This window comes from Heterodontus francisci, chromosome 13 (assembly GCF_036365525.1).
Source record: "Heterodontus francisci isolate sHetFra1 chromosome 13, sHetFra1.hap1, whole genome shotgun sequence".
Taxonomy (NCBI): Eukaryota; Metazoa; Chordata; class Chondrichthyes; order Heterodontiformes; family Heterodontidae; genus Heterodontus; species Heterodontus francisci.
Window position 1 is genome coordinate 65,583,217 of NC_090383.1, and position 19,144 is coordinate 65,602,360.

Consider the following 19,144-nt stretch of genomic DNA (forward strand, 5'->3'; position numbering starts at 1 on the left):
ATGACCTGGAAGACAGGCAAGTTTTTTAGGGCCTCGCCGGGGACAATCGGCCTGGCCCCGGCGAGGCAATGGGGTTTGTTAGGGGGACAGGGAAGTGTTGTGCATTGGGGTCAGCCCTCAGTGGGGCACAGGGTGCCTGATCAGGTGGCCACCTCAAGCCCCGCCCCCCCTACCCAAGGTGGTCGCCTGGTTTTACCAGGCAGGGTTCTTGAGGCTTTTGCCGTCCAGCCGCCATGGGTAAAATACCTGTGACGGCAGGAGTATGCCCTTAGTGCTAGGTAATTGGCCACTTAAGGGCCTTGATTGGCCTGGGGTAGGCAGGCCATTTCGTGCCGCCGTCCCGCATAAAATTGCAGCGGGGGTGGGAGGGCGTCAAGAATGGCCCCTCCCCACCACCACATGGCCTCCCACTCAATTTTAGGACCCCCATCAGACCACTCGTTTGGGGGCTGTAAAATTCCAGCCTTAGTTTTTGAAGCTGTAATCAGGAGTCCCGAAAGGCATGATGCTTTCCAAGTGACAGAGCAAGGGACATAACAGAGCAGGTGGAAAAAGTTTTTGAAACCAAGGATTATCATCTAGAAGTCATGGTTCGTGTTAGAATGATGTAAGTAAGACTACAATACATGTTTTGCAGAGGGAGTTTGATGAGTTAGGATATAAGATTAAGAGTGAAGTTTGAAGGGTAGTAATCTCATAGGAACTTCAAGGGCGCAAAATTGGGCTCAATAGCATTCGCTGTTTGGGTGCTACGTGTGCTGTTCAGGGACGAAAATGGCATCCGATACACCAGCAGGCAGAGCTGGCACGTGGCTTTGCAGGCTTCCCCATGATGCAGGGTGCTACTGACAGAAGGCACATTGCTTTATGGGCACCCATGCCACCCCTGCCAAATACCAGAACTGAAAGGGATTCCGCTCCCTGAACATCCAGCTAGTATGTGACGACTGGCAGCCAAATCCTGCAGGTCAACGCCTGGTATCCTGGCAGTGGTAACGATGCCTTCATTTTGCGGCAGTCTGCCGAGCCATCTGCATTTGAGCCACCATGCCAGACCAAAGGATGGTTACAAGGCAAGAAGAGCTATCGCTGTGACATGACTCATGACTCAGGTGCATAACCGCGCATACATGTGCAGCCTGCTTACAATGAATGCCCCACTTCCACACGAAAGGTGATAGAGCAGATGACTGGCATGCTGAAACCAATGCTTTCACTGCCTACACTGCTCTGGAGGAGCCCTGCTGTATTCAGCAGAGTGGGTATCAAGATTTGTGCTGGTCTGCTGCATGCTGCACAACTTCGCCATCATGGGGGCACAGCACTTTCCACCAGCCATCAGGCAAGCAGCTGAGGAGGTGGGGGAGGAGGAGAAGGAGGATGAAGAGAAAAAGGAAGGAATGAGGCAATCTCGACAGCCCATTATGCTTGGGCTGTCTATGAAGAGCTAATTCATGTGAAACCAGTAAATGTAACCCCAATTCCCCATTTACCAACTTTAACTTCCCTCTGTCATGGGCATCACAGTGTCCACTTGGCCACAATGCAAAATTAAAAGCAACTACAAAATAAACATTTCAAACCAAATTGCTAAATGAAATCATGCCATATTCCATACAAATGTGAACTAATCACCCTTGCACATTCCCTTAGTGACTGACTTCTGCATGTTTTTGTCTATCCTAGTGCTCCAAGCAGCATTACCCCAGTGGTTGCAGCATGACTGCTGACTTTCAGTGAAGCAGACTGCAGATGGTCTTGAAGGACGACTCTGAGCAGCACTTGCACTAGAAGGCCCAGCTGTTGACTATACTATTTCGGCATGGGCGACAGCAGTCTAGGCTGGCCGACTGCTAAGCAACAGCAAGGGTACTGGCGGAGTGGCAGGTATGAGAGGATGAGGCTGTCATCCTGAGACAGGGCAGCAGGTTTGTGCTCCATGATGCCACTGCCACTTCCCAAGAGCGGCGCATCAGCAATCCTAGTAATTTTTTATTTAGAGATACAGCACTGAAACAGGCCCTTCGGCCCACCGAGTCCATGCCGACCATCAACCACCCATTTATACTAATCCTACACTAATCCCATATTCCTACCACATCCCCACCTGTCCCTATATTCCCCTACCACCTACCTATACGAGGGGCAATTTATAACAGCCAATTTACCTACAAATCTGCAAGTCTTTGGCTGTGGGAGGAAACCGGAGCACCCGGCAAAAACCCACACAGTCACAGGGAGAACTAGCAAACTCCGCACAGGGAGTACCCAGAATTGAACCCGGGTCGCTGGAGCTGTGAGGCTGTAGTGCTAACCACTGCACCACTGTGCTGCCCAATGTGTCGGAAGGCAGGTTGCTGTAACAGCCTGGAAGCCCTTTTCAACACTGTAATCCACAGTCATGATGATAGAAGTCCGAGTTTGCATGGCAGTAAACTGCAATGGTAGTTGTGACATCGACCATCAGATGCTGCATCATGGTGGGTTCACAAGTGTGCGAACCGAGATAGCTACCATTTCCGTGCTAGAAAGGATGGGCTCCAAGCTCTGCACAAAGCTCTGTGTCAAGTTGGTGCTGGACTCCATCATGCTGCTTGACATTGAATGCAGGCTTTCTGGCAGGCTTCTCACTCCATCAAGCAATTTGGTGCATGTACCAATCAGCGTTCTTGTAGGCTGCCCTGAAGTCCTCATCTGTGTCCTATCTGTGCGCAATCTCGCCCTCGGGCAAGATGGCACCTGTACTATCCTTGTTTCTTTCCTGGCTGCACTGCACTCATGCCTGGTGTCTCAACACGTGCAGATTCTGCCTCACAGCTCCAGCCTCACAGCTCCAGCGACCTGGGTTCAGTTCTGGATACTGCCTGTGCGGAGTTTGCAAGTTCTCTCTGTGACCGCGTGGGTTTCCGCCGGGTGCTCCTGTTTCCTCCCATAGCCAAAGACTTGCAGGTTGATAGGTAAATTGGCCATTGTAAATTGCCCCTAGTGTAGGTAGGTGGTGGGAGAATGGTGGGGATATGGTAGGGGATATGAGATTAATGTAGGATTAGTATAAATGGGTGGTTGTTGGTCGGCACAGACTCGGTGGGCCGAAGGGCCTGTTTCAGTGCTGTATCTCGAAAATAAAATTAAATAAAAAATAAATAAATAAAATACACACAGTATTTGCATCTGAGCTGATGGCTGTGAGTGTGAAATCAAGTGATGATGTTGTGTCTTTATCATCACGCTCTTGTTGGTGTTCATCTATTGCCGAGCCAGGTTGCACCTCTTGGGTATATGAAAGGAAAAAGGCACAAGGGTTGTGGTGAGAGGAAGGGAGGCATTAAGAGGTGCATGTTTATACCATCTGCAGCTAGCAAATCAGAAGAGATTGTGGGATTAGAGGGAAGTGAGATGGGAGAAGGACGACTAGGTGTGAGGATAGTCATCTTTGGTGGTTTCAGCCTGGCCATGACCTCAGCAATGGCTATTCCAATAATAGCCAGCACCATCTCCTCCATTGGGATTAGGACTTGCAGGCACACCTATTCCCCTCAGTTAGCTCCTTCTGCCTATGGTTCTGAACCACCTCCTTTTGCATGAGAGAGGGAAGCATGTCAGTGAATGTTGTACAATCTGTTTGGGTAATGTGGCTGTCATGGTTGAATAGCTGGCAGTGTGAGCAAGTTGGAAGATATGTGTGTGAGGCTTGCAGTAGTGAGGGTGAAGTAGTGAAGTATGTGAAGGTGAGGTGAAGCTCTATGTTGGGTATCAGTCCTGATTGATAAAGATTATTGGTAGGTCAGTGATGGGGATGTGGTGAATTGAGCAGTGGCTGAGGCTCGTGGTGCAGTTGGCAGGATATGACATTTGAAGATGTGTTCACTGACCTTGACCACTCGTGTGAGGTCATTGAACTTCTTGTGGCACTGATTCCAGGTCCTTGGAACTTGACTCCTGGTATTTACCTCCAAGGCTATCTGCTCTCACTGCCTTTTGACTGTGTGTCTGGAGCGGCTCCTGCACTCCCGCGGGTACAGGACATCTTTCCACCATTCCTCCACCAAGACCTCTAGTGCAGTGTCTGAAAGCCTTGGAACCTGCTTTTCCCCATGTTTTGCCAATCCCCTATATTTCCCAGGACAGATTCACTTCTTACACAACTCCCAGCACCTGCTGCAGCCACAATGCACTTTCCCTTTAAGAGGTGAAGGCTAACTTTAAGTTGTGCAGGGTAGTTTTATGTGGTGCTAGCAAGTTTTAATGTTGGGCCATCTGCTGATGCATGTGGCCAATAAACAGTGCAATAGCACTGACTGTCTGCAGAAATCATGCTAATGATCAGGCAACACAAAGTTGGTGTGCTGGCTGCAATTCAATCAATGGGTACGGATTAATCATGCACTGGGATCCCCGCACTCCTATTCAGGGGGCCATCAAATTTAGACCCCAGGGCCGGAATTTTACACTGGGCGGAAGGCCCCGCCAACAGGCCAAAAAGTCAAGACGAGACTGCCTCCTTCTAGCCAGGGGTGGGGGGGTGCGGGCTGCCAAGCCAGGATTTTATGCTCCCCAGGCCCTTATTTGGCCTCAGGTGGAACTTCTGCCTCTCTGAGTCAGGATGTCCTGCTCCTCAATGGGCCAAATGGCCTCCTTCTGTGCTACAAATGACAATGACTCTAAATGCAGCTGCCAGCCAATCAGCAAGCTGGCAGCTCACAGTCCCAGCAGCACCACCGGGAGCGGTGGGCAATGCAGGGACTGCACCCAGCCACAACAGGATCGTGGAAAAAAAGGTAAGTCTCTGGGGCCTCGCCGGGGCCAATTGGCCATGCCCCGGCGACGCAAGAGGGTCGGTTAGGGGGCGCGTGTTGGGGGAAGTGTTGAGCAGCGAGGGCGGTTGAGCCATGTGGGTGGGCCCTCCATGCGGCACAGGGTGCCCAATCAGGAGGGCTGCTGCAAGGAGGCCGCCAGGTTTTACTTGGCGGCCTCCTGGTGGGCCTGAGCCACGCGCCTGCCACTGATAAGATAACTGCGGTGGTGGGAGGAGGCCCTTAAGTGGCAGTTAATTTGCCACTCAAGAGCCTTGATTGGCCTGGGGCGGGCGAGCTGTTTCTTGCTGCCACCACCTCTCGTAAAAGTGCAGTGGGGGTGGGATGATATCAGGAATGGCCCACCTGCCTCCTACTTAATTTTACGACTCCCCAACCACCAACCAGCCTGCTCCTGGGGGTGGGGGGGGGGCATAAAATTCCAGCCCAGGTTTCAGATGCTGGGCTACTTAGGCAGGGGAAGATTAAAGGCTTAAGAACACTGCAGATGGGAGGGTTTCAGATTTATAGAGCATTGAGACACAAGCGATGGTTTAAGGATATCAATTTGTACAGCAAGGCAGATCACAAGCTAGGAATGTTTATACTAAAAAGATGTCAACAATAGAGGATGTTAACTATAAAAAGGAAGTTTCCAAGTAAAGCGAGAAAATAACAAAACCAGATCACACTTGAGGTCAGATATGACTGATAGACTTGTACACTGGACAAAAGAGGAACAAAGCAAAAAGTATTGCAGTAGAGATGGAACAGAAGTTACAAATAGCAATGAAAAAAGCTAAAAATGTTTGTATAGTAATGCAAGCAAAAAAAGAATAAAATTTGGAGAATTAGAAGCAACAATTGAATAAAATGATATTTTTGCTTTAACTGAAACTTGGGTTTACCTGTTGCATAAAATAAACATTTCATGTTATACCATTTTTTGAAGAGATAAGGGTGAACAAAAACGGAGAGGTGCAGCATCACGTTTTAAGGAAACGATTTCAATAGGAAGGAAAAATACTGATAATAATAATTTGCTTATAGCTTAACACCGAGACTCTAAGTGATAATCAAGGGTCATGCGATATTATCAGCTATCATTTACGGCCTACCATACTGATTAACAGTCCAGAGAGGTTTGTAAAAAAATAAGGGATCAATAATGAGGACAGTAACTATCCAGAAATAGATGGGAATAAATATATTGGGGGTTAAATGAAGAGAAATTTATAGAATGCTTTCAAGACTATGTAAAGAATGTTGTAAAACTGGACTTAGTTTTGGGTTGTTAGTTAATGTTAGCAAAAATCAGGGATGAGTGATTGTTCTGCAATTAGCTTTAATAGTAAACCAGAAAAAGCAAAACAAGAGTCAAAATAAGAGTTGATTGATTGGAAAGTGTAAACTACAGTGAGATGGATTATTTCCAGTAGTAGGTAAATGAAGACTGCAGGCTATCATCTCAAAATAGGTGCCAACTTTGAACTCCCAGCTGGGAACTGTCTCCATCTGTACAGGATAAGAGCAACAGTTGACTTAGAAGAGTCAGTGGTGGATTCATCCCAGTTTCAGGGTCATCTACATTTGTATGTTTGATGCCTGTGTGAAACATGTACCACATAAGCAAGTTTAGTGGAAATGGCACTTTTCCGCATGCATATTGTACTGGTTGAGTGTCTTCCTGAACAGCTCCCTTGTACTTACCTGCTGGAGAATTCTAAACCTTCAAATATGTCTGCATATTTTATCAGCATTTCACATAAATACCTTAACATTCAACAGTGTCCTGATAAGCTTAAGTTTGTCACATGCTTACAAATCTAAAATTGTACTTCCACAGGACTATCAAACTTTTCTTTGCACACTTCGTTGATGTACTTCCTATTCTTTCATCAATATACTAACTGTGAAATATGATTATCTTGAATTTGTAGCATGTTCATACTTTTACCTGTACTCCTGAGTTTAAGTTTAAAGTCAACTTCAGTGTTATCAACATCTACATCTGGTTTTCATTGATCCCTTACTCCACCTGCAATTATAGCTATAAAGATGTCACCCTGAAATGTTGTCAATGTTTGATTTCTGAACCAGCAACACTTGGTAAAGTGTCCTATTTTACTGGACTTATGAAATGTTTTGCTATCTGCAGGACATAGTCTTCTGTCACAATTCTTACACTTTAATTCTCTATTTTTTAAATGTTGTTAGGGTTTAGATCGTGCATCACATCTATTTGCTTTTTCTACTGTCATGTCACATTTACTTTATAGCTTCTCCTGTATGCTTTTTTAAAAAAAAACTATGCAATTCTTCACGAGGGTGTATTTAAATGTTCCATACTCACATAAATAGGCCATAATCTTTAAGACTGTGGCATAAGTCTATAAAGTATTCAGAAAAATGTTTGTAACAATTTTCTCAAAGTCAGTGAATTAAGCGTTTTTTGATTGGATAATAATAAAGTTGCTTCTTTTACCTGCTGCAAATGGATAGATACATTGAAAGCATAACGGCATAAATAAATCTCATCTGATGCAATGGTTGTTTTTGAATTCTCAGTGTAATTAAAAAAATACAGAAGTGCTTTAATTAGTGAACTAATATCTCTGTAGTATAGAAACAAGCACTTGAAGATAGAACCATTTTTTGTGGCAATGTTAAACTATGGTACATGCTCCAGCTTGTTTTGACATTAATTGGGAAAAATGTATTATTACTGTTGTAGGAACTGATGGGTTAACAACTGCCTTGTTTAATCTGTTATTATACCATTTGAATAAACCTGTGCAGGTTATGGCCTGCTGCAATTTACATGAAATGCTATATCTTTAAGTAGAATGCTTCTAAGAGATGCTGCGGTTATGCTCGGGAATAGTTATACTTTGTATGTGTATCAATGCATTGTATTAGAATTAAGTTATGTACCTTGTGTTTGGAACCATGTTGTTAAGAGAAATGTATATTTGTATGCTGAACTGGAAAGATGGTGAAAGACTGTGTTGCTATAGCAACAATTGCAGGAGTAGCTTTTGAGATGAGACAGGAGGCTGAATTTTACAGACCCCCTGATGTCGGGGGTTGTGGCAGGGGCGGAGGGACTGAAAATGTCTCCAGGAGAGGGCTGCCATGCACCCCGACGTCGTGAGGGCCCGGCCCAATATTGCCAGTGGCGGCAAGGCCTCGTGGGGGCCAGCCCGTCACTCGATGCCGGGAGCCCAATTTAAATAAATTTAAATTAACTAATGAATTCCCTTCACGCTCCTGCCATCTGTCCCGGTGCGATATTTGTGCCAGTGGCCGCCACTCCCGTGCCTTTGGATCCCCGTCCAGGGAAACGAGGCGGAACATTGGTGGGGAGGGGTGAGCAGGCAAGTTGTTCAGTGTGGGGAGGGAGCAGGCTCAAAGTCATATCATTGGTGTAGGGGATGGTGGGAAGGGTTATAGAGTTAAGGTTATACACTTTGGGGGGGGGAAGGTCAGGTTGACAAGGTAAGAGGTCTGGGGGTGAGTGGAAGAGGGCAAGTAATTAATTCTATGGTTATTGGGGCCATGGGAGAGGAAAGAGATACATTTATTTAATTTGTTAAAATCAATTCTTCTTTAAATATTTAAATTTAACGATAGGGCTCAAAGCCCTTTAAAAATGGCGTCAGCGCCTGCGCAAAGGCAGCTGACGCCATTGCTGGGGTCAGACTGCTCGCCCTCTCCATGTCATTGGGGTGAGCGGTCCACCCCAGCTGTTTAAATGAGCCGCCGCACTTAATATCTTATTGGGCTGTCTTACGAGGAAAGATTGGACAGGTTAGATTTGTATCCGCTGGAATTTAGAAAAGAAGAGGCGACTTGATTGAAACATATAAGATCCTGAGGGGTCTTGACAGGGTGGATGTGGAAAGGATGTTTCCCCTTGTGGGAGAATTTAGAACTAAGGTGTCGCCCATTTAAGACAGAGTTGAGGAGAAATTTTATTCTCTCAGGTGGTGAGTCTTTGGAATTCTCTTCCTCAAAAGGCGGCGGAAGCACAGTCTTTGAATATTTTGAATAGATTCTTGATAAGCAAGGGGGGTGGAAGGTTATCGGGGTTAGGTGGAAATGTGGAGTAATCAGTTCAGCCATGAACTTAGTGAATGGCGGAACAGGCTCGAAGGGCCGAGTGGCCTACTCCTGCTCCTAATTCATATGTTTGTATGTATATCGTGGTGGCTATGCGACATGCGGCCCATGCCTGCGGACAACTAGTGTTTGATTGGCGGTGGGACTATAAATTTCAGCCCAGGATGTCTGATGATTGCCCTTCCCCATTTTAATTAAGACAAACTCAGACTTGCAGGTCTCATAGGGACGGAAATGCAAATAAAGGTATTCAGAGGCTATTCATGGCTGGAATGTTGATGGGGATAGCAAACATTCCCCATTGTGTGACAATTACTTAGGCCATCAAACCATCTATAGAGATAATGTATAGAAGGTGAGGTCATACTTGACCAATTGAAAGGGTTAAGTTGGAATGTAACCTAATATGGAATGAAGAAACCCTCAGAGGGGGCATAAAGGAAGTTGCTGAGAGACATCGTGGCGCACAGATTTGAAGAGCAGTCCATCCTACAGTCAACGGAACACTTGAAGAGAGAAGACTGCACCACAGCAGCTCAGGAAGCAAGAATCGAGGACTCTGCACTCTGCTGTATAACTACTGCCGTTGGTTAAGTATTGCTTGTAAATCCTTGCTGTGCTTAATAAACTCTCTATCTTGATTTAAGAATACCAGAGTCTATACCTTGTGGGTCAAAGGCTAGTCAACTTCCCCAACTGCACACCCCACAAACACACAAAAATCTTACACTGTTATAGCCTGAACAGAGACACCCTTTGAGTTGTTGCACTGAGAGAATGTGGTACATGCTGAGATTTATCCACACTGCACCAAATCAAACTGTGGCATCCTGAGTATTGTAGCCACACATGTCATTCTTAACTCTCTTCGGCTGACAGAGTGACAGGTCTGGAAAGAATATCAAATCAAAACATAGACTTTTCAGTGAGAGAAAGGCCTCTGAGGCAAGATGTTTCCCCTGGTTGGGGTCTAGAACCAGGGGACACAACTTCAAAATAAGGGGGAAGCCACTTAAGACTGAGATGAGGAGAAATTTCTTGATTCAGAAGGTTGTGAATCTTTGGAATTCTCTACCCCAGAGGGCTGTGGAAGCTCAGTCACTGAGTATGTTTAAAGCAGAGATAGACAGATTTCTAAATACCAATGACATAAAGGGATATGGGGATACTGCGGGAAAAAGGCATTGAAGTGGATGATCAGCCATGATCATATTGAATGGCGGAGCAGGCGCGAAGGGCTGAATGGCCTACTCCTGTTCCTATGTTCCTAAGTAAAAACAGTAATGAATGTGGTCAAAGATATGAAAGACAATTCTATAAGTAAATTTAATTATGTTATAAAATGTCATTGTTTTGGTTTTATTATCTTACAAATCTTATTTTCATCAGTGTCGTACTTCAATTGCTGAGAGAAAATAGAGTAAATGAAAAGACTTTGGGGTTAAATTCAACTTTGGCAGGAGTGCTGTAGTAGAGTTCTGTTCGTTGTACCCCATGCCCAATTTTCTTTTCTACTGAAGTCAATAGAAAGGAAAATCGGGTGGATGAATAATTGCAGCCAATCTGCTACTGCCTATTTCCCGCCCTGCTGAAGTTGAATATTACTCCTATAGATTTTTTTGGGTGATTTTATTAGTGGAGTTCCTGCTTTTCTTTTATTAGTAGATTTTCTTCACAAGTTAAAAAGTTCTGATTTGTTGCTGATGAAAGGATTTTGCATAGTTTTGAGTGATTTGTTTGGTTCACTTTCAATACTCACTGCTCATTGCTACAGAGCACTGATTTGTTGCTATTTTAGGAATATGAAATTGGAGCCAATGAGGTGGAAATATGACACACCTCTACACATGAGCAATATCTGAAGTACGATGGACAAAACACTGCTAGACATATTTTTATTATACTAGAAGCAAATTTCCCATTGTGCTGCTCAGAGTCAACAAACCATATGCTATTTTAGAAGGGGACGAGCATTATACGATGCAAAATACAATGTATTATTTCTTGCTCTAGGTCTATTCTCTTGCAAGGCTACAAAGTCGAATTTCTGTTAAGTAACAGTGGTTTAGTTCACACTAAGGATAGTTAAGTGGCTACATACATTCTGGTTTTGTTATTTTGTGTTCCTGGGAGTTACTTGTTTCTTTATACTTCTATTTCAAGGGTAACATTTGAAATGTGACAGAAGTGTGACAGACAAGCAACAGGTGTCAAATGTGCCCTTCTTGTGATATTACATGGGAATATGAGATTTTTTAAATGTTGTTTTGGTTTATTTAATCAGATCTGCTCACTATAGTTGTAATTATGGCCAATGCCACTTTTTTACAGCTGGGTTTAATAGTTCTAGAAAATGCATGGTTGCTGTAATTGATGTGTTGTATTATAGCTGTGGCAACACACGCAACAACTCTTTTTCTCTATTACAACCTTTCTTGTCTATTTAATTGTCATTGCTCTTCACTCAGTTTCCTTTCCTTCAAACAAAATTTTAAGAGCCAAGCTTGGAATCACTTATCTACAATGTCCTGGAATTTCCTGGAAATGGTTGTCGCAAATGCGATGGAAATCTTCTAAATGGGGTTTCTGTCACATTTCTGGAAGTTACAGTCATGGAACAGGCGCAGTTCCTGGCTGATCTCTTGATTTATCTTTTATTCTTTACTACTCTTTTAAATCTTGGCGACGTCCTGTACGATAGGTCTTGTTCCTTTATCTAGGTTTCTCAATAATTATGATAAATACCCATAAAATATGAATCACATGCTATAACATTAATACTTGGATAATTACAGTAAAATTGATTTGTTAGTCTAATTTTAACTGAATATATAAATATTAATCTATTATTCATTGAGCCAATTAATAATTCTTTAGCTTTGTGTTGAAATAATAATTTGTCTTACCTATCTGCCCAGTTGCCACAACATCTTTGTATTTTGGGTGTTGATTGACAGTTAAGCAGAGTATGTCGTCTGTATGCTCCACATAAAAACTCTGCAGACCTGATCAGAATCATTTTACCAGAAGAGACACAATGCAAAAATACAAAATAAAATATTTATTTACAAGACCAGGTCAACATTATTTCAACATTAAATAATCACACAGATTAAGGTGCTTCTATATTCAAACAAGTTATCATCAAAAAATACCAATTTGGTACATTAACTATCTATTGCCTATACAAAAGAGATAGCGTTAATCCTACAAAATTATTTTTGTAAAATTACTAATTATCTTTATTTAAAACCAGGACCTACCAGCCCAATGGAGTAGGTGTGAGGCCCAACCAAATTTCTTGGCTGGGCCTCCCAGGAATAATTTCAGTGAGCTATTAGCATTGAACAAGTGTCGACAAGCAGCATGCTGATCGGGGATGGGAAATCCAACAGCTCTTTCACGTAGCCAAATTGAAGTGGGACCTTAAAGGAGGGGGAACACGGTGGGAAGATTTCTGTGGGGTGGGACAGCTTTATACTGGTGTCCTACGCACAGTTTTGGATTCTAACATCCATATTGTAAGAAGGCTTCCACCTATTTTGGGTAGGTGTACAGTTCACCCAAGGTAAATCAGTCCACCAGCCTCATTAGAATAGTAACAGTGAGCTGCGGGCGCAGTGACAACATGCCAGTTGCTGGGGGTGGTGAAGGAGGGAAGCAAGAACAGCTGTCTAGCATATCAGCTGCGAGTTTAGGTTAAATCTGGTATGGGGGCAATCAGGAGAGGGCAAGCATGACCGGCAGCAGCCCGCAGTTTAAATGTGGATCTGGGAGGAAACCTTTGCTTTTCCTGTCTCCTGGCTCCACATCAAAGTATGAAGTTTAAAGCTGCTTGTGGAGCTGGTAATTCTGCACACACCAGGCTCAATATTGGCTACATTGAAAGGAAACCAATAACTGATTTGAGTCTTAAAGCAGGCTTTGCACCCCTTATTACTATATTCAAGTGGCTACTGCCTGTTTTAGGTAACCACCAGGGAGGCTTCTACAGCGCCTGAACTAATGTGACACTGGATTTATTTCTCATGCTGTTCAGACATAGGAGGTTGGCCATCTAAATTGAACTAGAAAATGGGTACAATGAGATCCAATTTCACCTTTAATATTTTCAAATTACAATTAATTTAATTCCATTTAATTGCATTTGGACTGAGTTTTAAATTATGTTGAATAGGTTTCTATCAATCAGATTGACACCATTGATTTTAAATTACCTTGGTTGGAGAAAATGTTCTTGTAACTGTAATCTTCTGCTCATATCATTGCAATTGATAAGAATTGAATTAATTTTCAAAATGAAAAGACAGTTGCAAATATTGTATTAAAGCAGACTATCACATAATTATTGTGACCTGTAAATGGTGTTGCACGTGGAGTGTATCTCTATTATTTAAGTAAGGTAGGAGAGATAAATTAGGAAATTATAAGGCTATTAGTTTAATGTCTGTTATTAGGAACAGAATAACTGAGCGACTAGATAAATATGAACTGATAAGAATGAGCAAGCATGGATTTGTAAAGGGTAAGTCATGTCTAATGAATCTAGATGAATTTTTTGATTGGGCAAATAATGTGGCAAAAAACAGAGTATCCAGGAATGTTATTCATATGGATTTCCAGAAGGCAATCAATAAGGATCCACATAAGAGATTGTTAATAAAATTGAGAGTGCACTGAATTGGAGGCAACCTAGTGACTTGGACAAGGAATTAGTTAGGGCGTAGAAGACAGAAATTAGAGATAATGGGTATGTACTCAAATTGGCAGGATGTGAATAGTGGTGTCCTCAGGGATCTGTACTGCTTTTCACTTTATTTATGAATGATTTAGATGTAGGAATAGCGATTTGTTTTTCCAAGATTTCTGATGACACCACGTAAGGTGGCACAGTAAATAGTGTCGAGGGAAGCACAAAGTTGCAAAGGGAAAAACTATGGCATATGGAGTTCCATGTGTAAAGTGTGAGTTCAGAATATTTTTTAAATGGTGAGAAACTAGGAACTTTGAAGTAATAGAGAAAGAGTAGGGGTCCAAGTACAGAAATCACTAAAACTAGTCAACAGTTACAAAAAATAATTAAAAAGGCTAATGGAATGTTGGCCTTTATCTCAAAGAGCTGGAATACAATGGGGTGAAAGTTATGTTACAGTTATATAAAGCTTTTTTATGGGCACCAAACACCAGGTAGGAAAATTGGTGTTGGAGGGAGTACAAGGAGTGAGGCTAAAAAGGCTACATTATGAGGACAGATTGCATAAACTAGGCTTATATTTCCTTGAATATAGGAGATTAGGGGTGATCTAACAGATGTTTAAGGTGATTAAAGGACTTGAGAGGGTAGATATAAATGATTTCCTGTGGTACAAGTCCAGAACTAGGGGGGCATAACCCTAAAATTAGAGCTTAGCTGTTCAGGGATGATGCCAGGAGGTAATTCTTCACACAAAGGGTTGAGGAAATCTGGAACCCTCTTTCCCCGAAATGCTATTGAGACTAGGCCAATTGAAAATTTCAATTGAGATTGATGGATTTTTGTTAGGCACAGGTACTAAGGGTTATGGAACCAAGGCAGGTAGATGCAGTTAAGATGCAGATTTGCACAATCTAATTGAATGGCAGAATAGTACAGCCTACTCCTGTTCCAATGTTCAGAATTCTATTTTCATTGCTTCAGCTGAAAAGTCATACATTCGTTACCTGTAGACAGATTCTGAACAATGCCAGCAGCAGCTGTGTGAAAAACAATGTCAGTCCCATCATTGAGATAATGAAGATTGTTGCGACAGTCAAAGCCTCTGTATCCAAAAACATGTTCCAAGACAATCTCCTGAAAGCAAAAGATGAATTTGATATCAAAAACACTACAAATTGAAGCAGGTTTTAAAGGTACATATTTCTGCCTGCAAAAACTGTAGATGAAGAATTTGAGGCTACGGTTGTCACAAAAATTGAGACCTTAACTGTATTTAACTAACTTGATTGAGGTTTTTGATGAGGTAACTGAGAGCGTTGATGAGGGTAATGTGGTTGATGTGATGTGTTAATTGTATATTAATTGTATTTAAATGTAAGCAGGTGATGGGCAGAAACTGGAGATTCACTTGAGCCCCTATAAATAGACATGGACTAAAACTGTGGTTTTTGCGTTAGGAGGTGTATGCTTGTAATGTATAACTCTAAATAAATATAAAAGTGTGTAAAGATTGGCTCCAGTTTTATATTTCACCAACTGGCTTTCTGGATTTGGAGTGTCTCCTGACAATGCAGAGCATGCGCAGAGCGATCACTGATGTCATCAGTGCATCCGAACAAGTGCCAGCTTGCCAGTATGGGTCCGCACATGCAGACGTCAATGTCACCACGTAATGACTTCAGATGTAATGAAGTCTGAGTGGTGCTTCACCCCTCAATGGCTACGATTGCCACCTCCATCCCCTCCAACAGTACCCCGCTCCCTCCTGCAATTGACGCCTCAATTGCTGCTTCTCTTTCCCACTCCCTCCCGCCATTCTGTCCCGTGCCTGCCTGCTTGAGACTGCTCCCCCCTGCTCACCACTCCATCCCACTGCTCTCGACTTTTCGCCGCTCTATCCCATCGCTTGCTTTCTGCCTTGCCGCTAGCATCCCACTCACTCCCCCCTCCCACCACTTCTCCAGCTGGGGAGTGAGTGGCGAGAGGGAATGGCGAGCAGACGGGCACCGGAGAGAAGGGCAGGATGGAGCACTGAGCAGTTGAGAGCTGGATGGAGCGGCGAAGAGTCGAGGGGTGGGATGGAGTGGCTGGCAGGTGGGAGTGGCATGATGGGAGTAGTTGGGAGTGGCGGGATGGAGTGGCGAAGAGTCGAGAGGAGTGGGATGGAGCAGCAAGCAGCCGAGAGTGGCGAGAGGGAGTGGGGAGGAGAGCAATGATCACAGGAGGGAGCGGGGTACTGTTGTGGGAGGGGGTGGAGGCGGGAATTGAGGGGTGAGGGGGTTTGGGTTCAATTTGTCTTTTTGTGTCAAATTGAAAAGCACCATTCTTATTACTGGCAGCTGCCTGAGATGTCGCAGACAGTGATGTTTCAGTCAATAAGGCTGCATTTGCACGTGTGCCCCAGTATTGCACCACCTAGTGGTTGCATTGTCAGCAAACGCAGCCTTCTGGATTCGAACATGGTAGTAGAGAATGGTTGCCTAAAGGTGAAGGTTGGAAGCTAAGAAAAACATTTTCAGACAGCAAACTACAATCCCAGTAGCCATTGTGAAAAATGCCAGTAAGCACATATAAATCGTCGGGGTGTGATTACCCTCCAATTGTTACGACTGACCGCTCAAGTCGAAGCCCTCAATCAAAATATACGATTCTGATTGCGGTGGATGAAACGCACTGTTAATTCAATCCCGTCCCTCCACAGTTAGCCTAACATATCATTTTAAACTTTCCAAATTAAAGAAAGACCCAGCCAAATTGTACCATCTATTAACCCCCGAATGAGGCTGATCAAACCAGGTGTCTTTAAATCAACAAATTAACTGTTTAATTAGAAAAACTAAATTCTTAAACACTGCTAAGATATAAACAACATTTAAAACAGAAAAAATTTAGAGCCCTTGCAGATTTACGCTCCTGCTGGATGTGGAACAATCCAAGGTTGCTTGAAGTCCTCACAGATGTCCAATGGGGGGAAAAAAAGGTTCTTCAACAGTATAACAGCCCGGAGTTTAATTCAACAGTAAGCGATGCTTTCCTTCTCCAGTGATGAATTTCAACAATTACCAACTTGCAAACACTTTTTAATGATTCAACTTGGCTTTAGAATTTTTTGAGGGATAAAAGATTGTCATAGTCTAACTTCCTTCAGTTTAAATTATCAGAGATCTCTGTTTTGGCTTGACTTTTTAGAATTTTGAGACAGAATAATAAACAAACATACTAAATTCTCTTCCTTCAGTTTAAATGGTCTGAGAGGTCTCCTTTCAGGTGCTAACACACAGCTGTCTGTCTGTTTTCCAGAGTTAGAGCAGTCTGTCCACTATAAGCCAGCTCAAAATTAATTTGTAATAACGTATCTCTCGATCTCTGGTCCTGAATGGCTGTTGCCAGGTAACCAGGATGCATTCTTTGAAGCTGGTTGGTTCCTTCTCTGTATGGTTGTATCCAATGGCAACCAAAATGCACTTTCTCTAACTCCTGAGGCTTGCTGGTTCTTAAAGCAGTACGGGTCCTTTTCCAGCCTTAAAGGCATACCGCATTCTTCCCAAAAAACTCAAGGATCATAACACAATGTTCTCAGAGTTGCCGCTTCCTACCAGAAATAAAATTAGAAATAAAGTACTTTGTGAGCTGGATGCCCGGCAGTTGGATAGTAATGAAGGTTTGGACCTTCTATTAGAGTTCTTGGATGAAATTTACAAGAAAGATGATCTGTCAAATGCCTATGAGGCAAGGTCAGACTTTGATAAATTTCAGAAAACAGATGGTCATTCCATGGAAGAAAATGTCATGAACTTTAACAGATTGAATTTCTACAATCTTTTATACAATGTGGAGATCCCAGATCAGTACAAGCATTTAAATTACTGGATTGTGCTAAGGTGTCTCATATGGACTGGTAACTGGTTCCAACTGGTATTCGGTGCTCAGAGAGGGAGACCCAGTTGGATCAGAAGTTTGCTGCCTTGACAAAGTTCCTGCGTAAACAGTCATTTCCTTCAGCCTTCGTGGAATAAATGGGGCATTCCAGGGTGACATAGTGGTTGCCAGATTTTGAAATGGTCCAGATACTGGACGAAGGCATCAATACAATGGAAGGACTAAAGACAGGCAGAATGAGGATGAAAGCACCTTCAGGAGATCTGGCTATTAAAGCAGAAGACAGAATTGGAGCAGTGAGAATAGGCAAATTAATTCCAAGAATGCCCAATGGACAGTTAATAGTTTGTGTCACACCTGAAGCACCTATCATTATGCGATGAACTGCCCAAAGTGGAGAGGCAGGCTCCTTGAAATGACACTTGATTCAGAGAATTTTGAGGAAGAGGATGAAGATAATGCTGAATCTGAAAATATTATACTGGTCGCAAGGAGTTTTAGTCCTGTGATGAATGCTATTTGCAGACGTGTCTTAACAGTGCAGTGCTACATAGAGCTTGTACTTTAGTATGAGCAACAGATTTGCTTAAAATGTTACCTTGATTCACTAAGTAGTGAGGATCAATTCAAGGTTAAGTAATATAAAAGTACTACTTGCTTCAGGTTTGATGATAACAATACATTGAAGTCACCAGAGAGGTTTGTAATTCCATGTAAAATAGCTGGAGTAAGCCTTTTTATAAGTACTGATGTAATTGCTAGTGAGATACCTATGCTGTTGAGTAAACCTTTTATGAAAAAGGCACAAATGAAACTTGACATGGAGCATGGTAAGGCAATTATTCTTAGAAAGTTAATTTACAGAGTCAGAACATTATTGTATCTCCTTAACAAAACCTGATGTTTCTAATCAGACTGTTAGACAAGTATTAATGGCATCAGGTGATAAGAAACTGAGAGGAAACTGTCTTAAAGTTGCATAGACAATTTGCTCACTCTACTTGTCAAAGGTTAAATATCCTGCTAAAAGATGCAGGTGTGGTTAATGAGGTTTATACAAGGCTAATAAAAGAGAAAGATGAGAAGTGTGAAATCTGTAAACAGCATTGGAGGATGCAGCCATGTCCTCCTGATGTGATAAATGGACACTTGGATAATAATGATGGGGCACAGTCAACATGGATTTATGAATGGGGAATCATGTTTGACGAACCTGTTGGAGTTTTTTGAAGATGTTACCAACAGAATTGATAAAGGGGAATTGGTGGATGTAGTATACTTGGATTTTCAGAAGGCTTTTGATAAAGTCCCCCACAGGAGGTTGGTTAGCAAAATTAAAGCACATGGGATGGGAGGTAATATACTAGCATGGATTAAGGATTGGTTAACAGGCAGAAAACAGAGAGTTGGAATAAGTGGGTCATTCTCGCGTTGGCAGGCTGTGACTAGTGGGGTACCACAGGGATCAGTACATGGGCCCCAGCTGTTCACAATATATATCAATGATTTGGATGTGGGCACCAAATGTAATATTTCCAAGTTTGCGGATGACACAAAACTAGGTGGGAATGTGTGTTGTGAGGAAGATGCAAAGTGGCTTCAAGAGGATTTGGACAGACTTAGTGAGTGGGCAAGAACATGGCAGATAGAATAT

At 42.9% G+C, this 19,144-nt stretch overlaps 1 protein-coding gene across 1 annotated transcript in view; it reads right to left on the reverse strand.

Annotated features, from left to right (window-relative positions):
* The window catches only part of LOC137376798 (echinoderm microtubule-associated protein-like 6), a 741,885-nt gene that overhangs the window by 89,156 nt on the left and 633,585 nt on the right, over positions 1-19,144 (reverse strand). The window contains exons 32-33 of the mRNA XM_068045814.1: positions 14,616-14,745; positions 11,822-11,920 (exon numbers count right to left, since the gene is read on the reverse strand). Of these exons, the coding sequence (XP_067901915.1) occupies positions 11,822-11,920; positions 14,616-14,745 (229 nt within the window). The remainder of the gene's footprint in view (positions 1-11,821; positions 11,921-14,615; positions 14,746-19,144) is intronic.